General features: G+C 44.9%; 1 protein-coding gene and 1 gene segment (V, D, J or C); both read right to left on the reverse strand.

Moving 5' to 3' along the window:
• The window catches only part of LOC140716282 (uncharacterized), a 240,220-nt gene extending 227,596 nt beyond the window's left edge, over positions 1 to 12,624 (reverse strand). Inside the window, exon 1 of the mRNA XM_073028889.1 lies at positions 12,582 to 12,624. The gene's annotated coding sequence lies outside the window, so the exon portion shown is untranslated. The remainder of the gene's footprint in view (positions 1 to 12,581) is intronic.
• A 56-nt stretch (positions 12,625 to 12,680) lies between these two features.
• On the reverse strand, positions 12,681 to 13,586 carry LOC140716595 (immunoglobulin heavy variable 3-23-like). The segment is given in 2 exon segments: positions 12,681 to 13,341; positions 13,451 to 13,586. Coding segments are annotated over 2 exon segments (378 nt in total).
• Positions 13,587 to 18,094: the final 4,508 nt, after the last annotated feature.

Raw genomic sequence — 18,094 nt, forward strand, 5'->3', positions numbered from 1 at the left:
CAGCTCCAGTCACTCGTACAGCTCACTCCTTCTGTTGGTGGCTGTGTTTTTAGCTGTCTTGCTTGCAAACACGGAATCTCACTCAGTAACCCTCCATGGTTGATTCCAGTCACTCCTGTTTGAAATGAGCAGCTGTGGTTGGAGAGTCTCCATCAGTTGCTGGACTGATGATGTGGAGACTCGAGCTCAAATTTCAAACTGGCAGTGGGAATTTAAATTTAGTAAATAAATGCATTCTGAACTAAAAACATGCATTACTGATGTAGACTGTGGAAGGATTTGCACTGTCATAAAACCCATCCAGTTCACCGTTGTTGTTCAGGGAAGGAAATCTGTCGTCCATATCTGCTCTGGCTGACATGTGACTCCAGACCTGCAGCAGTGCAGCTGAACCTTCATCACCATCGGAAATGGCCCCACAAGTCCCTCAGTTCTTGAGCAATCAGCGAGGGACATGAAATGCTGCCCTTGCCACAGCCCTCAATACTTCTGACTGGGTTCGTGTCATTTTTTTGTGATTGTGCTCTGGTGAAGTTGTTGAGGTTTGAATATGTCAAAGGAAAATTCTAAAAGGAAGTGATGATGAATCCCTGTGAAGAAAGGAAGTGTTAGGAACAGTAACGTAACCCATGAAGTCACAGAAATCTCCCACTTGCTACTGATCGGGGATTATTTCCAGACTGCATCTTTCACCCATTTCAAAACCGAATCACTGGAAGGGGAATGGAATGGAATGAAATTTGTTGCATGTTTTCCCAAAGCAGCATCGTGGAATCAGTTACACAGATGACTACATGCTCTCTGTGGCATTGAGAGGCCCAGCTACATTGTTCTTGATTGACTTCACTCTTGTGTCTCTTTGCAGAAAGAGTGAATCTCCTTGTGCTGGGTGCTCAGTACCCGTGGCTGCTGTTGGAGCTCACGTTTCACACACACTGACCGTGGGATGGAGTCATCTTGTTTGGTGATGTATGCTAATATCTATTTCTCAGCCTCCTTCCAGGTCCGACAGTGACCCCATAAATACAAGAGATTCTGCAGATGCTGGAAATCCAGAGTAACACTCACAATAGCCTGGAAAAACTCAGCAGGTCAGGCAGCACCTATGGAGAGGAATAAACAGTAGACATTTTGAGCCGAGTTGTGTTGAAGGGTCTTGACCTGAAATGTTGACTGATTATTCCTCTCTATAGATGCTGCCTGACCTGTTGAGTTCTTCCAGTATTGTGTGTGTGTTACTAACAGAGACTCTGTAGTTTGATAATGTCAGATGTTTTCCATTCAGTAGCCCTTCTCTTTGTGACAAAAAAAATGGTGAACATCTTCCTTCCTGGGTTGTTCTCGGTTTCAACATGGACCCTAATGTTGCATGGTGAGGAACTTGTAAAGAGCGGTGGATAGACACTGCGGATAATCTGTGAATTTAGGTTTAATCTATGTCATGATGATGTCAAAGACATATTTATTAAGATGTTCGCCCGTATCCTGTATCAGAGAAATGGCCTTGATGTGCTGCTGTTCCAGACACATTTTGATAGTTGTTTCAAAATTTGTTGAATCTTGGTGGCCAGAGGTAGTAATCCCTTCTTGTTTAATAGTTAATTGGCAGCCCTGGGATTCAAAACATTCTCCTCAAGATCCCAAAATGCTAATATTCTTCTTGTATTTTATATATTAGCACTGGGGCATTCTTTGTGATTACTGAATTCTTCTTTTTGACTGATATCCGTTTCTGGGAGATGGGACAAGGGAACTATGCAGGATTTTCATCCACAACTTCTGAGACTGAACAGGACACTAAACTGATCCTGTGTTCTTTCTCTCCATTTTGCCCCAGGATTAATATTAAAGGGTTCATCCAACATTTTACTGCACCAGTGAGATATTTAACTTGCATCCTCCTCCTCCTTCCCTTCCTGCCCCACCAAAAAAAAAAGCTTCAGTTCTTGCCATCTGGAGTCAGATTCCTGAACAGAACTGGTCAAGCAGTGGGACTGGAGTCTGAGTCACAGTGAACCAGCAATGTCAATAAAAGAAATGGACGAGCTAGGGGGCAAGAATCTGAATTGGTTGTTATCACCACCTACTATTACACTTTGATCCCAAAGGATAACATGTGTTTGATGTAACTCCACTAGAAAGGTTGTAATAAAATTCAATCACGTATTTAATACACGCCAATCACTTTCCCCCATGGCAATGATACTGATGTTGAGTCCCATCAGGGAATAACACATTCGTACTAGTCTGTTGGATGAACATCGGCACACACTTTGAACAATCTTCACCTGGAACTGGAAGATTCACATAATTGAGCATTAGACTGCGGAAGTTCCATATTTTCCCAATACCTCTCCTATGTTTTAGGAAACTATAGGGATGAGGTCACACAAAGCACAGTAGGCTGCTTCACCTTTCCCCGCGCTATACAACATGAGGAAGTAAACCAAATTTCAGGAGTTTGGGGTCATTTAAAAAAAAACCCAGGGTTCGACATTCCAGTAAGTTCACAATCTATTGAGTAGCCACTAGAAGCAAAAGCAGAGTTTGGAAACTTGGGAAAATAATGATTGGGATGTCTATTTTCCTCGATGCCCCATTTTCTTAACCCGTGACATAGTGGAAACTAAAACTGTGAGAGTAAAAGGGGGATGGTTTCCACCCTGATGTTGGGTTAAAAGTAGGGGCAAGTTCAGTGTCAGAAAACCAACCACCGAACATCTTTTCTCTCCCACTAATGTTGACATTTTGGACATGAACTCAGCCTGAGCTCAGTACAAGGCTGAGTTGTAGACGGTAAATGGATTTCCCCACAGATACCACTCACCACTTTGATATGTCACGTTGATGCTTTTCTGGAAATTGGAAGGTGTGTGGGTCACTTCACAAGTGTACTTGTCTCCACTGGTCCACTGGTCCATCGGCACCGTCAGGTAATTGATGGTTTCAAAGCTTGAGCAGTTTCTCATTGTCGAGGGGAGAGTGGTACCCATTTGAATGGATCCAGCTTTTGTCCAGGAAACCTGTATCTGGTTGGGATAAAATCCGGATATCAAACAGCCCAGGATAGCTTGTTGTTGACTGTGGACATCCTTCAAGGTTGGAACAAGGGAACTGATCTCTGGAGGCTGAGCTGTAAAACATTATTATAACTTTAATTAAGATCAACTCTATCACCCCAACATCAGGGGCAAAATTCCCCAACAGTAACCCTCTCCACAATGCTGCTGATTTACCTCTGACCATTGACATGGTGAATCCACAGTGAGAGGCTGTGACTGGGAGGGCTGTCAGTATAACTGAGGTCTCCCAAACAGAGTGTGCCTCTATGCAGTGATGAAGGAGAAGGGTGGGTAAATGAGGTTGAGGTACAATGAGTTGTTTGGTGGAGTGGGCGCAGGCAGCAGGAATCCCACACCTGTTGCTGTTTGTAGGAGAAGATGAGGTGGAACTACTTTCACTGGCAGGAGGCTTGGGAACAGACTTTGGTTCAAGAGGCCAGGCAGATACCAGGAAGTTTTCACAAATTCACCCAGTGTTCAACTCTGGATGTGGGTGATGTAAATAGATTATTTGGGAATTTTCCTGAGGGAATTGGATATGTATTTCAATGGGAAATACTTCCTAGGCCAATTGGAAATATTAGGGGCAATGGGGCTGACTTCATCTCCCACATAATTCTGGCAGAGACAAGATGGGCCAAAGGGCATTCATCTGCCGTGGGTGATTCTATGAAACATGAAGTGAGGCAGGACCTGGATGAAGACTCAACAGTCTCGCTCTGCTGTGATTCAATCCACCCAATATTCAGTTTCCTTGACATTAAAACTGCAGAACTAATCACTCAGAGTGGTTCATTTCAGGCTGAAAATGCAACAACTTTGCTCTCTTCCAATTTCATACCAAGACTCATGACTTTCCATTTCATTAGCAACACCACTGGGAGAGCAAATATACACAAGAATTCATGACCCCCGCACTAGTCAGCAAAGGTTTCTGCCCAACTCCTGAAATCAGTGAAGTTTTGAATACAAATACTATCTTATACTAACTTCTGACTTGACGTCTCTGCACTTTAGCTTGTTTTATTTTGTCTGGCTTGTACCCTGCCTTGCAGGTGTAGACTTTGTTGCTGTTCCAATCTGCTGCAGGAACTCGGAGCAAGCTGCTCATCATGTACTTCATATTTTGCCCCAGGACTACAGGGCTCTGCTTGATCCCAGCTGTGATCTCTCCAGTGTCAGTGGACCATGTTGAAGTGATGCTAGTAGACTCAAAGTCCTTCACCAAGCAGAGGAGGCTGACGTCTTGTTGAGTTTCTGTGCTGGTTGACGAGGTGATGTAGACTGATGGCATGGATTTGACATCTGAAAAGTAAATAAATTCATGCAGATTTTGCTGTAAATAAATGCATTGCAGTCAGATAAAGCTGAAGAGATGTTGTTGTGTTTTAAAACACAAAATCCATGTCCAACTGCACTTACTGATTTAAACTAGAGTGTTTGTGAGGTGTAAGGACGTGGGATAGAACCCACTCCGCTGACCTGAGCTCACACTCCAGTGTAGCACCACACCAGTGATGTAATGATTGACTCTTCAGTTAAACCCAAAGCTAATCATTCTTCCCCATAACAACATTAGCTGTAGGTCAAAGGAGTTTTCATGAAACAAAGTATTGTCTACTGAGGTATTTGAAAAATCAAGCTGTTTGAGGTGCTGTTGAATGGAAGAGTTAAATGAGGATGCAGTAAATATTTGGGCTCTGTCTCCAGCACTAAATGTGAGACTGACTTGTGGCTACCAATGTATTAAACTCTGCTTCCGAGATTTAATTCAACTCACCAAAGCAGCACGTGATGCCACACATCATGATAAATGCAAGCAACCCCACAGATTCGACATGAATTACTGACCCACCTGTCGGTAATGATGACGAGGCTGAGAAACAAAACGGGTGTGTGGAAAGACACTGGCCTGGATGACACCGGCAATAATGAGAGCTATTTGGAGATCCTGAGCCAATGCTTGAAATGCTGCTCGATGTTGATGTATTTCCCTCAGTGCACACCTGATGGGGGGTGTCCAGTGAGACGACACGAGGCTGTGGTAATTCCTCACCAATTATCATCAAAACCCCACTTGAAACAACTCGGTCTTTATCCACTTCCCTGGAAACGACTAATTGTTGATTTAATGAAGTAACTCACTTACTCCAATTACATTATTTCAGGTGTTCCTGAGTGCTATATTTAACTAGAGGAATTAGTTAACATTTTTTAAAATGTTCTTAATGTTTGAATATTTTCCAATCTAGTTTGAAAATTCAGTGTTCCAATGGCTTTGACAGGAGAATAAGTGATGGGATGTGTTTTGACCAGTTGTCAGAATTATCTTCAGTGGAGTTGTGGACAGGGCTTGTTCTGACCCACCTGCTTTTCCCTGCTATTGACAGCTAAAGTTGCCAACAAGAGTGGGTTGAGGGGTCCCGGGAGCAGGAAAGACAAACAAACACATGGATTTGGAGCAACAGGAGGTCAGTCAGCCACTCAAACCCCCTCTGCCATTTAGTAAGGGAATGGCTGATCAGAAGGTGACATTGAAGGCACACAGAGTAACCTCTTGCTTATCAAGTATCTTCTATCACTGACATGAAACTATTCAGACACTCTGCTTCCACTGCTGTTTGATAAAGACTCACAACATTCAGTGAGAAAAGTGTTCAGCTTGTCTCTGTTTTAATCACACCATCTCTTATTTAGAAATAATGATCCCCAGTTCTTGATTCTCTCACAAGAGGAAATATCCTCTCCACATCTAGGCTGTCAAGAACCTTATAATCTTAACTGTTTCAATGAAGAATTCCTCACACAGAGTGCCAGAGAAATTCTGAATTCACAAAACACAAATTTATGTTGGCGCAGTCAGGATTTTTGGGATGGGGGGGCCAAGTTCAGTCTTAACTAGGAAGTCTTAACTTAAAATAGGAAGCTGATTTCTTTTAGCTAACTGGGTGTAAATGGACTCAGGAAAAGCAATTGGGTAATAAATCAATCTCAGTGTCTCTCCATGGTGGAACAGGTAGAAGAGGATCAATGCATCCTCCCATTGCCACGTGGCTCAGTGCCTTGCCAGTCTATGTTGTGATGTCAGTGTAAAGGCTCCACCCTTTCTTTCTAAGAATGTGTATACTTCTTGTTTAAGACTGTGTCCAGCTCACAGTGTTCCCGATGTTTTGGCCTTGGTGAAGCAATGTTTATTCTGCACTGTTGGGAAGTGAGTTTGTCTTGTCAACAATACATATCAAGGGTTTACTGGTTCTAATTAACAGTCAGGATGTAAACCCACCATCCTGGAACCAGTCTAGTGAATCTTTCCTGCAGTCACCCTATGGTTTGTTCACTCGTTCATGATGTGCCGTGTCATGTGTCTTTCAATGACCATGATTGGGAGATTTTTCTACAGAAGAGGTTTGCCATTGACTTCTTCAGGGCAGTGTCTTTACAAGATGGGTGAGCCCAGCCATTATCAACACTCTTCAGAGATTGTCTGCCTGGCATCAGTGGTCACATAACCAGGACCTGTGATATTTACCACCTGCTCCCATGGCTTCATGTGACCCTGATCAGGGAGTGGGGTGGGGGGCTAAGCAGGTGCTACACCTTGCCCAAGGGTGACCTGCAGGGTAGCAGAGGGAAGGAGCGCCGTACACCTCCTTTGGTAGAGATATATTTCCACCCCATCACTCCATACCCAAAGGTAAGGAGTTCAGAACTATGCAATACCCCAGTGGCCATCTCACAAACTGCTCTCTGACCACAATAATACTTACTTCCTCTTGTGTTCGCACCCTCTTTAATAACATACCATTGGTGATCCTGATCAGTTGCTGCACCTACATCCTCACCTTTACTGCCTTCTGCACAAGCACATCTCAGTTCCCTTGAACATTACCACTACCAAGTGAGGAAAATGACGCTCAATTTCTCATTTGCAGAGCCCTGGCAGTTTGGATTGGCAACACCATTTCCTCCACAATCTCCATCAGCACAGGTGCACCACAAGGCTGTGAGCTTCGCCCCCTGCTCTTTTGCACATTGATTGTTTGTCTGTCCTGTTGGGAGCGGTCTTTCATTTATGCTGTCCTGTTTCTTGTATTTACTATGAATGCCCACAAGAAAATGAATCTCAGGGTTGTACGTGGTGACATATATGTGCTTTGATAGTAAATTTACATTGAACTTTGAACCCAGTCTCTCACCATTTAACAACTACGGTGCTTTTTGAAGATGTGCACCTGAACAGATGACCTGGCATTTTTCCAGATTATATTCCACATGTCAGTTTCTCATCTCCTCATTCATTTTGTCCATATTTCCTTTGCATCCTCCCTGGGCCTATCCCAGCTCATATGATATCCTCAGCAGTCTTGCTAAAATGATGTATCATACGCTCATTCGACATTGATGCAGCTTTGATTAGCTGTGGTCTAAATAACCTTCACTGTGATACCCCACTCATCAAAGCTTGCCATCCAGAGAAGAATCCATTAAGCCAGCTCTTTGATTTCAGTCCAGTGATCAATTCCCAATCCATCTCAGTGCACACCCCCAAATCCATAGGCCCTAATCCAGCTAATATCCCATACAAGACTTTATCGAAAGCCTTCTGGAAACACAAATACAGCACCTCCACTCATTTCCCCTTCTCCACCTACTTGTCATATCGACAAAGGGCTCCTGCAGATCAATCACCCATGGTTTTGTCTTCATCAATATAAGCTAACTCTGCTCTATTCTATCATTCTTTTCAAGGTGTTTTAGTACAGTCTTTATTGTAGAATCTAGCCACTGATGTTAGGCTAACAGACTGGTCGTTTCTGACATATTTTTCTGGCTAATTTCTGTGTAGTAGTGATGTTACATTTACTACTCTTCAATCCACTGGAAAAATTCCTGAACCTACAGACCTTGGAAATAATACCCAGAACATTCACAAACTCTGAAGTCATCTCTTGCAGAACTCTGGGATGTCCTTGTGATGTAATAACCTTCACACTCACCCACACCTATGTGCTAGTTTTAGACTAATCCATCAAACAGGTTTGACTGCAGTCGACAAAGGCACTGTGGTGTAAATGTGATGTGGCTGATGGATGAGACTGGACAAGATCAAGCTTTGGGAATAAAACAGTAGGAATTTCAAGATGCAACCAAGGTCAAAAGAAATAGATGCAAGTCTTCAAACTCATAAGAGGTTGCTTAGGAGGATGGAGATAAAGTTATGAAACCTTGTTTTCCAATACTAGACATAAAACAGATAAAGGACAATGAGTATCAGTTCACACAACGGTCAAGATTTTTAAGAACAAAATTTTGATGGAAGTTGTACACTCAGTCAGCTCAGGTGATTCATGTTGACCAAAAGATGTGCCGAGCAAAAAAATAGTCCCTTTCTCATTCCCTTCAGACTGAGCCTGAAACAACCAGTGAAATGCTGATGTCAGACTCCCCACCGGGGACACAACTTCTGTGAAACAGGGGGACAAGCTGACCTGTGCTGTGGGTGAAGTGTCACAGGAGAGAAAGCACAGGGCACGGTGCCAACTGGACCATGTCCACACAGACCGGGCTGAATGGTGCTGGTTCTAACCTGCTGGGACTCTCCCCACACTGCTACACTGGGAAAGGTGGGATCCCACTGGGTTTCTGGACACTGGAGACTTGCGGTGAGGTGTATCAGGGCATCAGCATTAAAAAGCCTCAAGCAGCACCCTGCTGGGACTCTGGGTCCAGAACACCCTGACACTTGGTGCTTGGAAGTACGTACAGAGGAGATGCCAGGGGTAATTTTTTTACACAGAGAGTGGTGATTGCATGGAATGGGCTTCCGGCAATGGTGATGGAGGCAGATACGATAGGGTCTTTTAAGAGACTCCTGGATAGGTACATGGAACTTAGAAAAATAGAGGGCTATGGCTAACCCGAGGTAATTTCTAAAGTAAGTACATGTTTATCACAGCATTGTGGGTGGAAGGGCTTGAATTGTGCTGTAGGTTTTCTATGTTTCTATGCTTGGTAATTGCAGGGAGCCAATTGTCATGTGTCAATGCTGTCATGTAATTTAACAGATTTGAAATGTCTGGGAAACATTAAAGTTGATGTAAATTCCTGTGGCAACAATTAATTTAGCATATTTTGCTTAAAATAATAAATCTGAAATGCATTAAAATATAATAATCATCCAGAAATCATTCCTGAATAAATCCCTTCCCAAGGCTCAGAATCCCAAGTCAGATGAATGGGGAATGTAATCCTTTGTCAGGTCCGGCCTGTGAGGGAATTATTGTGGTGGATTTCCCAGTGTTACCCTGGGAATTCCAGCAGGACCCGTTGTCATGTGGTAGAGTGTGGTAACAGCTCTGGAGGCATCTGTCACTCAGTAAATCCCGGGGTACAGTGGTCTGTGGAACTCTGGGACTGACTCCAGTGTAAGTGGCTGAACACTGGTGATTCCCTTTGGAATTGCCAGCCACAGCCAGCACCATTTCACCCACACTGTCCTCAGCCTCCCAGGTACACAGCAGCTCAGGAACAGGCTGGTCAGCTGAGGTCTGAGGAACCTCACTGCTCTTTATCGATGTTAACCCCTGAAAACAACGCAATTGCTGGACCAAGGACCTGGGACCATTTGGACGACCTACAACCAAATAGTGTCTGTCTATTCATCTTCTGCACAATGAGGATTCAGATGAGGAGTTCCCAGTGGTGGGGAGCTTTAGGAATTGCAGGCTAAAAGTGACCATTCCCTTCCAACATCACCCAGACTACATTGTCATGTTGTAGTTCAGTTTGTGGAGACAAGATGCAGACAAGTTGGAGTTTAGTCCCACATATGAAGTGACACACTGCAGAAGTACTTGCTGGGTTGGGAAAGGATCTGGGATGTTCTGGAGTTGCAGAAGTCAATGAAAAACACTTTTTTTCATCAAAATAAAGTCAGTAGAATAAAAATGGAAATGGCATAGTTGCCAGAAATCAGACTGACAGAGTCTGGTGAAGGGTCACTGATGTGAAACATTAACTCTGTTTCTCACCCCACAGATGTTCCCTGAGCTGCTCAGTGTTGGCAGTGCAGGAGGCAGAATAATGTCAGTCGGTGAGATTTGCAGCTGAGGATCTTTTACATCCCGGGACCAGCAGGTGGTAAGTACAGTTCTGTCTGGATCAGTGTTCCTCTGGGTCTTTATAAAAACACCCATCAAACTGACAGCAGGGTGCTGGGGTGAAGAGGGGAACTGGATCTGGGTGGGTCACAGGGTGCTGGGGTGAAGAGGGGAACTGGATCTCGGTGGGTCACAGGGTGCTGGGGTGAAGAGGGGAACTGGATCTCGGTGGGTCACAGGGTGCTGGGGTGAAGAGGGGAACTGGATCTGGGTGGGTCACAGGGTGCTGGGTGAAGAGGGGAACTGGATCTGGGTTGGGCACAGGATGCTGGGGTGGAGGGGAACTGGATCTGGGTGGGTCACAGGGTGCTGGGGTGGAGGGGAACTGGATCTGGGTGGGTCACAGGGTGCTGGGGTGAAGAGGGGAACTGGATCTGGGTGAGTCACAGGGTGCTGGGATGGAGGGGAACTGGATCTGGGTGGGTCACGGGGTGCTGGGTGAAGAGGGGAACTGGATCTGGCTGGATCAACTCAGAAGAAATTTTCAATGAAATGACACTTGAGTATTTGTATAAAATGATTGATGTTGAATCAGTAGATCGGGGAAGACAGTTTGATTTCAGTCTGTATTGCAGTAAGTGGATAGAACATTGGGTGGTACGAACAACTGGTGGGCAATTTTGTTTATTCATCTTTTGGAATCTGGGCTTTGCCGGTAAATTCTGAATGAATTACACATCTGAGCTGTCATTCAGAGGGCTTTTGGATATAAACACATTGATGGGTCATAAATAGGCTCATAGAACACATAGAACATGGAACATAGAAAACCTACAGCACAATACAGGCCCTTTGGCACACAAAGTTGTGCCGAACATGTCCCTGCCTTAGAAATTAAGAACTAGATGGCCCTCTATTTTTCTGAGCTCCATGTACCTATCCAAAGGTCTCTTAAAAGACCCTATTGTATCCGCCTCAACCATCATAGTTCAGGTAGATGTGAGAGTCAGTGGGTTCATAAAAGACATCAGTGGATAGGTTGTCTCCAGAACTCTGTCTGTGAACTGAGAATAAGCAGTTCATTTGAACAGTAAAGTTCAACTCGTGTCCCGTGAGTGTGTGATGGGACAGGTTGGGGGAAGCTTCACTCTGTGTCTAACCTCTGCTGCCTCCGCCCTGGGAGGGATGGGACAGTGCAGAAGGATCTTTGTATCTAATCCGTGGCTGCCAGGACACTACATGGGAGCTGTAAACTGCATTTAACTCATGCTCTGTGTACCCTTGGGTGCTTGTTGGAATCCCTTTGAGGAAGAATTTCCCAGATTTACAAGATAAATACTGATTCCATTGAATGACAGAGCAGAGAGTGAGGCCATTCATCCGATAGTGTCTGTGCTTCCCTTTAGCTGAGCAAACCCAATAAACCCATTGGTCTCTCTGCTCTTCCCTGTATCCCTACAAAAGGCGGATCTCCTCCTGTTCCCTCTCTACACTCACTATTGGCCACCACCATCATTCAGGCGGTGTGTTCCAGATCACAAACGCTCATCAACAAACCTTCACTTAAATGCTCCCCTATTACACATTATTGACTTGAACGCTTCCCTCCCCACCCCACCTGCACCACTCCCCCTCCCCCACCCACCAATGCAAGGCTGCCCGGAATGTGTGAAGGAATTGTGATTTCAATTCCCTGCCTTACCCTCCTGCACCACTTCCTCACTGCCTTCTCACTCCAAAATTCTTTCCCACCATACCCAGCCTCCTCACCCATCAGGGAATAAAACTAAAACCTTAATCCCGTCAATTAATCCTGGGATATCGCCGATACTTTTGCTGTATCCCGGGACGGACCTCACGCCGGACATTACATGATGGGACTGACACCCACCTGTACCCTGGGGATATTGAGCCATCAACCAGATCATACATGTGTAACCATCCCCTCAGATTATGTCTCAATCCCATTACCTTCAACATGAAAGCAGCCGACAGTAAAACCCGATCCCAATAACTTGACACTGAACAGATCCATTGTTGTCACTGACAGGGAACGAGTTCAACTGCACTGAAACGCTCAGCCCCTGAACGTGGTTTCAGTTGGTGCTGAGGATCAGAAGCCAGACTTGAACCAAACACTGAGTTCACTCAGCACAACCTGCCGGTGTCAAGGCACAGTCTGGTGACAAGATCCGACCCCATTCCCCTGAGCCTGTTCCCGGTCTGTGGACAGTTCACTGGTGGGGTGGGGTATGTACCCTTGTACTGTTACTGGGCTCTAGAGAAACCCGCCGGTTCGGGGAGATTCATGTACTCGCTCTAAATATCTCACTGATTTCAGTTAAATCACAGAATTCGCCAAAACCGTAAATAAATAAAATTCTATTGCGTGAAGATACAATTGAGAAGTTGGTCTTACCTGAAGTCACTGTCAGCGAGGTTCCTCCGCCCCAGTATTCAAGATAGTCACAGTGCCCCGTCTCCCCATTCAGCCAGTGCAGTAACTTCACCTGCCCGTCACATCCAATAATCTCAGCAAAATGTCAACATGATCCCTGTCCGGACCGGGAGCAGCCGCTTCCTGGATTTCCATCCCAAACTCCGTCCTTGTCTCTTCATGGCGTGTGATTAAAAGAGGCATTTTCACAGTTTTCCTGTCTGTGGACACCGGCTCCCGCCATCACCCGGAATCAGAGTCGAATCTTTTTTGAGTTTTACACCCAGCATGGACATTTACACCCAGCAGTCCGAGTCAGGCTTCGGGGATTTGACTCTGGGAAGCAGCAATGCGGAATCCGTGGAGACAGACTGCGCTGCAGACGCTCCTTTGTCGGGACCAGTTTCTGTTCAGCTCCCCGTCATGGTGCTCCATAGTACACTCGCACAGTAATAGGTGGCCGTGTCGTTCACTCTCAGGCTGTTCATTTGCAGATACACGGTGCTGCTGTCCTTGGAAACGGTGAACCGGCTCTGGACTCCAGGTGCGTAATACTTGCTATCGCTACCCGATATAGCCGCCAGCCATTCCAGCCCTTTCCCGGGGACCTGTTTCACCCAGCTCATCCAGGTATAGTAGCTGCTGAGGCTGAACCCACTGAATGCACAGGTCAGTCTGTGGGACTGTCCGGGCTTTACCACCGCTGACTTGGGCTGTGTCAGCACGACGGCGGACCGCACGCCTGTCAATAAAAAAGAGCAGAAATTAATAAAATGTTTCACGGGCAGAGATTCACAAAGCCTCCGAGAAACAGCCGGTCCCGGGAGGGCGACAAGCCTCGGGACACCCACCTGCCAGACAAGACAGGAGGAGACAGAGATAAGGAACGACCCCCATCGCCCTGAACACTGAGCCGGACTTGGACACTGTTGAGATCAGCGGCTTCAGCTCAGGCCGGCTTTGTCCGGAGCCGCAGTGAGCGCTGTTTGAATAGGGACGTGGGCTGTGAGTGAGAGAGGGAGCCGCGGTTTGAACAGGCTCTCACACACTGAAACCAGAGGCGCAGCCTCCTGTCCCCGCCCACAGCAGCGATTTCAATTCCCCAAAAGATGTTTGTCTCTGCAACAGGCGGCAGGTCCGCGGCAGTGACCAGATCCGGATTAAAGATCTGTCACACTCTGATCGATTCATCAATTTCAGCGATGAACGGTTTGAAGAATTTGTCACAGTCAGTGGACAGATATCCCCCTGAGAGACATGGATTGAGAGACACTTGTCAATGGACAGATATCACCCAGAGATACCAGTTGGTGGACAGATACCCCCGAGAGTCACGAGTCAGTGGGCAGATATTCTCCTTAGAGACACAGCAATGAAGTACAAGGAGATCAGACATTCTGTGGTGCTGGTTGAGGGATCAACATTGGGACAGATAATGGAGAACTTTCCAAAACTTTTGTCCACCTGACACAACAACCCCACAACCCCACCATGACACCAATCAAAATTGTGTATCATTATATTTCCCATCCAAGAGGACCACAACCTTACTGTAGGGTTTGGAGGCTTGAGTGCCTCAGTGACCCAGAGATCTACGTTAGTTTGAGTTTTATGTTGCCTTGTGCTTTAGCTCTAGGTAGGGACACTCATGCCAAACAGGTTAAAGGGTAGAGATCAGACAAAGAGTGGTCCACCATTCCACCAGGTTCGGAGTTTCAGGGTTAATGAACCTGACTAGGCAAAAAGAAAAATTGTTATCGTTACAAGATGCTCCCAACCGCGCTAGCTTCCAGGATTTAGACTCTCTAACTCTCCGGAGTATGGATAGCTGGTTGCAGCCCCTTTCAGGTTCAGGATGATCCCATTAATTGGGGCTGGGCCCAAAGAATTGAGTGTTTAAAGAACATCTGAACTGATGTCCGCTGCTGATTTGTAAACCTTTCTCATGATATCGTCTGGTGTTATTTTGTGCTCAGTAGAAGAGAAGAAGAATGCCCTTAACTCCTGGCGGAGTCATTGGGGTACCGTCATGACAAGCTTTTTGCACTGATCATTTTGGTGGTTGCTCCTCATGTGGTGTTTCTGTAGCATTCTCCAGTTTTTTTTTATGAGGTTGAATTGCTAGCTCGACACTCAACCCAGCACAGATGGAAAGCGTGCAATGGAGCTGGCTGGATTTGAACTTGGGACCATTCACTCCGGAGTCCAGCGCTGATGCCACTACGCCACCAGCTGGCCTTTTGTGCTCAGTTCTCGATCCATTTTGATACCGTATCTTGATCCTTGCCTTGGATACTCCAGCATTTGGGTCCAAACTGTCCTTGTCAACGACTCCCATCACAGTTACGGAAACAGCAATGAGGAGTGTGATGATATTCCCTAGTCACCACCTGGGACTTGCATGTCTGACAGTAGTGAAAACTGAGAGAAAGCTACTGGCATGGTGAAGGGACCCATGAACTTCGCCAAGACCAAGAGCAAAAATGTTTTTTTGGAAATGTACAAACCATGTACAACACTGGCAAGCTCACACAGATAACCACAGTAATGTGTCGTCACAGCCAACATACACTGGGGTTAGTGAAAGCAGATGGACAGGGTCTGGCAGACTAAAGGCAGCAACTGGTGAAACAGTTCTATATTCAGGAAGGGAAGATGGTCAGAATCATGATGGTGTAGCTGTCATTTTGAAGAAAGGCATTGAGAAGTGCCCGCTGGAGTAAACAATCAACAGTCGGCTGGTGAGAGTCAGGCTGAGAGTGAAGCAAGTGAACATGACTGTGATCCAGTGCTATGCTCCAAGTAACAATAGTGACATTGAAGAAAAGGACATGTACAGACAGCAGAGGTAGAGTTAACACCACACCATGACATAATCATCATCATAGGAGATCTAAATGGCAAAGTGGGAAATAACAACTCGAATTTCACTGGGGTCATGTGCATGCAAGGATGTGGAACAATGAATAACAACGGTGAAAGACTGGTGGAATTCTGTGTCATGAACAATCTGGTCACAGGAGGGACCCTCTTTCCACACCATGAAATCCACCAAACTGACATGGTGCTCACCTAATAGAAGTGACAAGATCCAGACTGACCATTTGATGATCGATGGTATGTGGAGATGATCTTTGCAGGGTGTAAGGGTGAAGAGAAGAGCAAATACAGGAAATAATCACCACATTGCTGTAGCAACTTGATGAAACTCAAGTTGAGAAGCACTGGGACCAGAGCACATGTACAAAGACGTTTTGATGTTGAGAAGCTCAAGGACACCAGTGTGAGATCTACTGTCACCATTAAACTTAAAAACAGATTTCAGGCTTTGGCGAGGATGTGTCAATGGACAAGATCAACACAGTGTGGAAGCAAATTGTGTCAGTGTTCATGAAGAGCAGCGAGGCTTGTTTACATTACAGAGCTGGAAAGAAAAACAAAGAATGGATACAGCAGGAAACATGGACGGCCTTAGAGAAAAGATGGAAAATTAGGAAGATAATGTTCAATGTAAAGTCAACAAGAATTAAGGTGCAACTTCCATTGGCATTCACTGAAGCTAACAAGAACGTGAAGAGCTAAGGATGGATAAGAAAGTCTACATGGAAGATCTTGCAGTGGTGGCCACAGTAGTGCCGGTCGACATGATCAGGAAAATATAGACAAGATTTCAAAATTAGTATGCAGAAAGTTGCAAGCCAGATCCAGTAGCCCCATGAGAGGTAAGAATGGTCTGATTTTGACAAGAGCATGAAGCACGATGGACAGGGTATTTCAGGGATTTACTGAATAGTCACAGAGGACCTTGACATCAACACAGATCCAGCCAAGAAAGAAGAGATTGTTACTGTGATTAATACATTAAGAAACAGCAAAGCTCCAGAATATGACAATTTGAAAGCTGAACTGCTCAAAGCTGAACCAAAAGTTGCAGCAGTCATCCTGCATCTACTGTTTACTATAATCTGGGAACGGGGACAAGTGCCCAAGGACTGGACAAAGGGAGTTAGGATCCCCAAAAAAGGAGTATTAATGATTGCAACAACTGGTGTAGCATCACACTTTTGTCTCACCAAAGTCATTGTCCAATGGATTACAGATGCTGTAGATGTGTGATTGAAGAAGGAGCAAGTTGGCTTCATGAGGAATAGAGGCTCTATCAACTGGATCTTCATGCTGCGTAACATCATAGAGCAGTGCACAGAGTGGCAGAGACAACTGTGCATAAATTTCATGGATTTTGAAAAGGCTTTTGTTAGCATCCACGGGGACAGCCTCTGCCAAATTCTCAGATCATACAGGATCCCTTCCAAAATTGTCCCGCATATCTTGAGTTTGTTTGGTAATTTCATGTTTGGAGCAGGTAAAGTTCTAGTCATTGCATTACAGGGATGATGTGGCTGCTTCGGAGAGGGTAAAGAGTAGATTCAGTCAAGTGTTGTTTGCATTGGAGCATATTAGCTGTAAGGAGAGGGTGGATAAACTTGGACTGTTTTTGCTGGAGCATTGGAGACTGTGGGATGGACTGACAGGAGTATGTAAATTTATGAGGAGCATAGATAGTTACAGATATTTTCTAGAGTAGAAATGTCAAACGCCAGAGGGCAAAGGTTTCAGATGACAGGGGAAAAGTATAAATGAGATTTATGAGGCAAGATTGTGGTTGGTATCTAGAATGTGCTGTCAGAGAATTTGATAGCAACAGATAAGACAACAAGATTGATCAATAAAGAACCAAGTGGTCCCAGCAAAACCTAAACTGGTGATTAGGTTATTTGGTGAGTAAGTGCCACTTTCCAACACTGTCAATTATGGCTCCCATCACTTTCCTGAAGATTGAGTAGTCGAATTGGGCCATTATTGTCTTATTTGATTTGTCCTCTATTTTGAGAATGGACACACTGGGCAATTTTTCCCTTTCTTGTGCAGATATCTGTACTGGAGAAGTTTAGTTGGAACCATGAGAATTGGGCCAGAGCACAAATTTCCTGCTTGCAGCATAAATAAACACCACCTTCAATCTGAGCCAATCTGTGTTTTCTTCCCATAGAACCAAGATTTAAGTTTGTTTCAAGTCAGCTTTATATTGTCACTTCCCAGATGACAGATGTCTCCATACTTGCATGGACCCCGTCTCCCTTCAGACTTTCAGTCCCATTAGTCAATCCTCTTCAGAATTAGAATCAGAATTAGGTTCATTATCACTGGTATGTGACGTGAAATTTGTTAACATAGCAGCAGCAGTTCAATGCAATGCATAATATAGAAAAAAATAATAGTAAATAAATAAGTAAATTAATTACATGTATATTGAATAGATCAAAATCATACAGAATAAACAGAAATAATATGTTTTAAAAAGTGAGGGAGTGTCCAAGGGTTCATTGGCCATATAGGAATCAGATGGCAGAGGGGAAGAAGCTATTTCTGAATTGTTGGGTATGTGCCTTCAGGCTTCTGTACCTCTTACCTGATGGTAACAGTGAGAAAAGGGC

This window comes from Hemitrygon akajei, chromosome 25, assembly GCF_048418815.1.
Source record: "Hemitrygon akajei chromosome 25, sHemAka1.3, whole genome shotgun sequence".
NCBI classification, from domain to species: domain Eukaryota; kingdom Metazoa; phylum Chordata; class Chondrichthyes; order Myliobatiformes; family Dasyatidae; genus Hemitrygon; species Hemitrygon akajei.